This window comes from Glycine max, chromosome 14 (assembly GCF_000004515.6).
Source record: "Glycine max cultivar Williams 82 chromosome 14, Glycine_max_v4.0, whole genome shotgun sequence".
Classification (NCBI taxonomy): Eukaryota; Viridiplantae; Streptophyta; class Magnoliopsida; order Fabales; family Fabaceae; genus Glycine; species Glycine max.
Window position 1 is genome coordinate 23,504,636 of NC_038250.2, and position 7,045 is coordinate 23,511,680.

General features: G+C 30.6%; 1 protein-coding gene across 1 annotated transcript; it reads right to left on the bottom strand.

Annotated features, from left to right (window-relative positions):
• Positions 1–2,664: 2,664 nt before the first annotated feature.
• Positions 2,665–5,937, bottom strand: LOC100526931 (uncharacterized). The gene is given in 4 exon segments (NM_001249232.2): positions 2,665–2,974; positions 3,061–3,205; positions 5,537–5,667; positions 5,747–5,937. Coding segments are annotated over 4 exon segments (510 nt in total). The 5' UTR covers positions 5,884–5,937; the 3' UTR covers positions 2,665–2,877.
• Between the last annotated feature and the right edge of the window lie 1,108 nt (positions 5,938–7,045).

The window sequence follows — 7,045 nt, forward strand, 5'->3', positions numbered from 1 at the left end:
CTTTCTCTTGCCAAAAGATTCAAAGGACTAACCGCCTGAGAATTCTTTTGTTTCTTCCCTTCTCCCTCTTGACAAAAGATTTCAAAGGACTAACCGCCTGAGATATCTTCTGTTTCTTACAAAAGATTTCAAAGGACTAACCATCTGAGATATCTTTTTCCCTTTCCCTTTATACAAAAGATTTCAAAGGACTAACCGCCTGAGATATCTTTTGTATCCCCCTCACAGAGAATTCAAGGGACTAACCGCCTAAGAATTCTTTGTCTTAACACATTGGAGGGTACATCCTTTGTGGTACAAGTAGAGGGTACATCTACTTGGGTTGTTATACTAAGAACAAAAGAGGGTACATCTCTTGTGGATCAGTTCAAGTGGAGGGTACATCCACTTGGTTGTTCAAAGAGAACAAGGGAGGGTACATCCCTTGTGGATCTTTGGCTTGTAAAGGATTTTACAAGGTTGAAAGAAATCTCAAGAATCGTTGGTTGCTTGGGGACTGGATGTAGGCACGGGTTGTGGCCAAACCAGTATAAATCTTGTGTTTGTCATCTTCTTCCTTACACTCTTTAATTTCCGCTGTGTACTTTTAATTGCCGCTTTTACTTTTGGTTAAGTTATTGTTTCTATTCTTTACTTTCTTAACTTAGTAGTAAAAGCCTAGTTAAATCTAGTAACATTAAGAAGAATAAATTTTTTAATTAGTCAAGACACATTAATAATTAATTCAACACCCCCCCCCCTTCTTAATTATTCCGAGACCACTTGATCCAATAATAAGAAGTTAATAGTTATTTTTCTAATGAATAAGGAACAGAGGTCAAAAGTAGGAAAATACTCAGGACATTTTTCTGGGCAATTACCCATGATCACCAAAAATAGCCATCATAAGTATAATAGTCAGCATATGTCAACTAATAGATAGAAGAAAATAAAACGACTAAACTTAATTGACAGAATAAAAAGGGTAAAATTGGAGGAACAAAAGTATCATATCCATGATCTAAGATGTAATTCATGATCTCCTAAAATCTAGGGTAGTGGGTTAGGAATAATTAAGTTGTTTGTGACTAATTTTATCATTATAAATAGGAAAAACTAATGTAGAACATGTTCTTAACCAAATCAATCAAATCTGTCTTTTTCTTTTTGAGTGTCTTCTTCTTTTTCAATTATTTATTCCTTTATTTATCGGTTTTAGTTTTTTTATCACATTCCTTTATCACAATTTTCATAGAAATAGGTAGCAATAGAAATTGCAATTCAATGACTGCCTTGGAGTGGACTAGGAACCCAATTAAAGGAACAAAATTTCTTCCTTGATGCTTCTCACTCCAAGGCTAATATTGACTTTAAAACATTTTCTAATAAATTAAATTTAGGACTACATTCATGGACACATTTTAATTGTAATCTCAACAAACATATCTTCTTCAAGATGACACTTTTATATATTCACTTGCCCATATTTTAATACCAAAGCTAGAAGAGCATTAATGACAATAATAATTTTGAAAAAAATATATAAATTTAGGATAGCTATCAACTAAGTTAAATACTTTTCTTTATCCGAATGAAATAAGTTATTGAGTCTTAAAAATAAGAATGAAGGTAATATATTTTAATTACGACTCACTTCATAATTATTTTACTACTTCTGCCATAGGTTTGAATTTGTCAAATTTTCTTCAATGGAACTAGGTTTGTGTGCAGCATAAAAAGCTTTACATTTCTATTTTCTTTTATTTTTTTCAATCACTATATAATAGGTGTGAAATTCCACCAGTTTTTTCATTGACTAATTTCAAAAGAAGTAAATTATGTTTCAAAACTAGTTTTACATTATTGTCTTTCAAAACTAGTAAATTGTGTTGGATAGAAAGGAAATAAATAGAGGAAGTGAAACAGATAAGTGCGAAAAAAAAAAACAAAGAAAAATAGGTAAGTAAAATATAAAAAAATAGTTGTTTGATTTAAGAGTAATAAAAGGAAATAAAATTGAAGTTGTTTAGTTTCAAAAAAAACATTAAGTTAATAATAAAAATAACACCTTAAACCCCTTGACACTGTGTTTAATTCTCAAATAAATAAAAAAATATCATTTCATCCTTAAAAAATGCATATTTTTTTAAACACAACTGATTACATACATATTTTTTAAACACAAAATACGTAATAAAAAACTAGAAGTAAAAATCAACACAATCTAGAAATGTTCTTTTTTAATTTAAAAATTAAAAATTTAAAAACTATTTTTATCACCTTTTTTTTCAAAAAATAAATTTTCGAAAGCAAAATCAATCAAACCCAATTTTTTTATTTTTATTGTATGCCTTATTTTTATTATTTGCTTGAACTACATCGTTGTTGCAAATTCTTACCCTTTTATTTACCTACTTTATTCTTAATTTATACCTTCCTGTCGGGTTGGCTTTAGTGTCCTCAGTCTTCCCATACTCTGAGCCTTTGTAGGACGTGACCTTTCCAGGAAGTAGTTAATTAAATAGTAGTATCAACAAACCAAAAATTCAAAAATTTGAAAAGTACAAATTATACTAGAAAAAAATATGAAAACATCGTTGATTGAGGATTTGACCTGATAGCAGTTTAGAGAAGTACAATTTAAAGGCAATTCAAGATTGCTATTTGTATTTTTTTTTTTTTTTTGTCAAAACACTATTTGTATTTTCTTAGTGTATTTTATCGATTCTATGCTTACAATCATCAACCTCGTCTTACTAACTATTTGGTTTCAAAGTTGGCATGTGTGTAATGTGGCTTCGTTTTCATCTCCCCAACACTTGGACAATGCTTCTACTCTGATACAAAGTTTTATGGATAAAGGCAATAAATTAAAGAAAATTGAAACAGTTTTATGAATCAAGAATCATCCTTTTTGGCTGCTGCATGTTTGCATGGAATATGTTGGTTTTGATTCTTTAGCTCATCTCCAGCCACCAAAAAATATGCAGTGTGCCTGAAAAACAAGAGTACAGTCAATGACTCAATGTTATCATGAACAACCATTTTCCGTGAAGTGGGACCTTGGGGTAGAAAATAAACCTGAAAAAGTTCATCATTTTGGTCTTTGAGTCATCATCTATATCTGTAGTACTGTCTAATGCATGTTGCATGTGATGTAACCACCTCTCTGCAGCTTGATGCGTGACAGGAAATGGTCGATGTCGAGCAATTAGAGCAGGATGTCCTGCCAAAAATCAAGAAAGGAACCAAGGTTCATTTTTCAAACTTTAAAGTTACTAGATGATTCAAAGAAGCAACCCTCCACACACACAAAGATCAGTGCAGAAAACATATAACATTCAATTTTTAATTCCAACAATCTAATTTTGTCTGGAAAACACAAGTTTAACAATCCCATTTAAGTACTAGGGCGAAGAACATGGTATAAGACCAATGGATTAAAATGTAAATGGACATTAGTACAGAAACTTATTCATAATCCTGTTAACATTTTAATAAGTACCTCACCCTCACTCAACAAGTTGCTAAAAATCATCAAGATTAGCTTCATTTTTAATGGTTTTGGATCCTGTCGTGATCATCAATAAAAAGACAAATTTTATCATGCAACCAAACCACCATGATTGGTTGTAGGATGATTCAATAATGTAGTCACATTCAAAATCATTTGTCCTTTTCTCTCTCTAATAGGATTATATCAAGTTACTCAACAACAGAAGATCCAATTTCATTCCTAATTCCCAAATATCAGTTAGCAAGTTGCCCCATCATCTTTTTCTATGGGAAGGGCAAATTGGGACAAGCTATTGGCACTAAATATTTTTCTCAAGATATTAGCACAGGCTGAATCACGGAAACAGTCTCTCCGTCAATAAGAGTGTGTTCATCCAACCTCTCCAGAGTCCAGACCCACAAGGTAGGAGCCCCATGCACCAAGTCACCCTAAGTTTTAGGGTATTTAGTGCCCAGTATAGGCTGAGAGTGAACTTCACTATAATAAATCTTTGAAATTTTGATACATTCTCTTACTTCAGTACTCTAAATATTCAATTTGCAATTTTGCAAAGGTTAATCTAACTCTTTGAGTAACCACTAACGACTAACCGGTGCTACCATTTGGCAAGGTGATTAACATCCACCCTATAAATTTTGCTTAGATAACATCATTTGAGGAAAGCAATGGCACAGGCTCAGAAACCAGCATCCTATCAGTAAGGGCATACAGACAGAGCATCAACATCACTTGGAATTACTATAATCTCTTTCATTCTCCCTCAGCATTTTGTGAAGAGCAACACATTCCTCAAATATTGTCAAATTAATCCCAAAACCATATTACAAAGACCAGCACCATGCAAGCAGGCCATTGTTTAAGAATCCATTCCAGGAGAATAATGAGTTCACAAATTTACTAAAACTGTTCTACTAGCTAGCTACATTCAATAGATTTCAAAGAATTAAATCAAATGCATCTTTTATTGTTAAAAAAATGTGAAAAACTAGAAACAGAAATATTTGAGTAAATTAGTCAAAGGAAAAAACTCATATGGGTGTAAATGAACCAACCTATTTGCAAACTACTGGAGCTTGACTCGTTAAATGCTGGATCAAACTTGTTTGTTTAATTAAATAAACAAACTCAAGCTTGAGATTGGGCTCAATTATTTAAATGAAGCAAATCCAAGTTTGACATTAGCAGCTCTTGAATAGCTCGTATATTTAGAGAGAAAATTAAAATTACATAGATTCTAAATTGATATTATTAAAATATATATTTTTTGACAGAATTATTATTAAAATAATTTATTAAATACTAAATTGATAAAGTTAAAAAATAATTAAGTTTTAAATGAGCTAAACAAGTCAAACCCAAACTTTTAATTAGGTTCTTCTAAATAAATGAGTCAAGTTTGAGCAACCCATTTTTTTCACAAGCCAAGCTTAAATTTCAAGTGCTTGGATCAACTCAGCTCATTTATATCCCTACTAATAAGTAATTCCTTAAGTTCTTTTGATGTTATTTTCCAAATTTGAAAAGGAATTTCACCCCGATAACTTTGAGTTAATTTTAATGCAGAATATTTATCAACTCTAATTGAAGAATAGTATGAAAAGAACGTAAACAACTGCATCTAAGTTTTGTCTATAATCAAACTATATAGCATCAGCCACATAATTAAAATTGCACATGTTAATCAGCTAAATAAACGTTTTGTATTTGTACATTTCTTTTGGTATAATCTTTCATGAGAGACAATGCTTCTCAAGACAAAACTTTCCCACCGAATATCCCAACTGAATATCTAGGACTCCAATTCGATGTCACTGCTAGTTTCACGCAACTGTATATCCAAGACTCAGGCTCAAGATCACTAATTAACCTGTGTGTTAGTTCACACCCTAGTTTATTAGTTTCTTTTTTTTTTTTTTTTGTACGCTTATTAGAAGGAATAATATGTATCTATGCATGCACTAAAGATGTTATAATTTTCACGGAGCAATTACACTATCTACTGTAAATTGGAAATATTTCGAGTCAGCAAAAAAATGTTACCTCTTCTCTGAGAAAAGAGAGGAGGACCACCCATTCGCTGCACGAAGAACTCGTATTGGTTTTGAATGGCATTCTCCTTCTCAGAATTCGCGAATATTGAACGAAACCATTCTTCCTCGTCATCGTAAACCCTACCCCAAAGACAAAATCAGTTTATTTATTTAAACGAAATAAATAAATAAAATTAAAAGAAAAAGAAAAAAGTGCTACCTGTTGTAGAAATTGGTGGAGAGGTTAATGAAGGTTTGGAGGCCGAGTTTCTGGAAGAGATTGGTGTCGTCGATGCCGAAAGCGTCGTCTATGGAAACACCGCTCCATTCGGAAGCCTTCTGTTGCAGACTCTGCATCTTTAAACGACACTTATTCACCGAAACGACGGCACTGATGTATGTATTGTATGCAGTCACTGGCACTGCGATATCTATGTATATATACGGAGCTCGTTGAATACGCGTGGATTGCACGCTGTTATTTATTTATTTATTTATTGTGTGTGGAAAAGGGATTTGGCACTTTTCAATTTGATTGGGAGAAGACAAAACAGGGGGCGCTGCTTGTGTTTTCCTTGCCTTCACAAGATACGCTGATTGAGTGAGGCAATAATGTCGTTATTCTTTACACATTTAGGGGTCACCAAATCCCAATTACCATGCGGGAATAAGATGCTCACTCAGGAAATTATTAATTATTTTTTATATATTGCATTTAATTTCCTAAGTTTTGAAATAAAGATTTAAATTTTGTAGAAAAAAAATAGTCATCTCTTGCTATAATTTTGTAAAAAATATTTTTCGTAAAAACTTAAAGAGAAATTTAGACTTAATTTATCGTGTCAGATATATTTAACAGAGATAAACTTTTTTTAAAAGAATAAGTAGCAAAATTTTACTAAATTCACGGTGATAAACTTCGTTACTAAAGTGTTTTTTAATCAAAATTATCATTTTTACATAATTAATATATATTTAATTACGCAACAAAAATTAAAATAAAAAATAGTGTTTTAAATTATTTTTAAGCCAATATTTATTCATTTTTATTTATTATCTTCTTAACTAAATAAATTATTCTAATTTTTCTTCTACCTGAATAAATTTTCATTTTCTTTTAATTTTACATTGATATGTATATGCAAAAATATTAAAATAAAAGTTATATATAAAATTTAACACATAACGGTGAATTTGTTATTATTATAAAAGCAAGTAAAACAATTTCACTTAATTAATGGGATGAATAACTTACCTAAAATCATTATTCTATTATAATTATTTTAATTTAGATGTATTTTTATAGATATCTCTCTATTAACTTAAATAATTTATTTAATTTTATATTTTTATAAAAATAGAAAGTATGAAAAAATATTTAAAATGGGCATGAATCTTTTTCATAAAAACATGAAGATAAATCCAGACTTAACTTACAGGATTAGATATATAAAATATAACTTATGGGGATGATCATTTTTTAAAATAAAAAAAGGACACAAAAATATACTTTGAATTC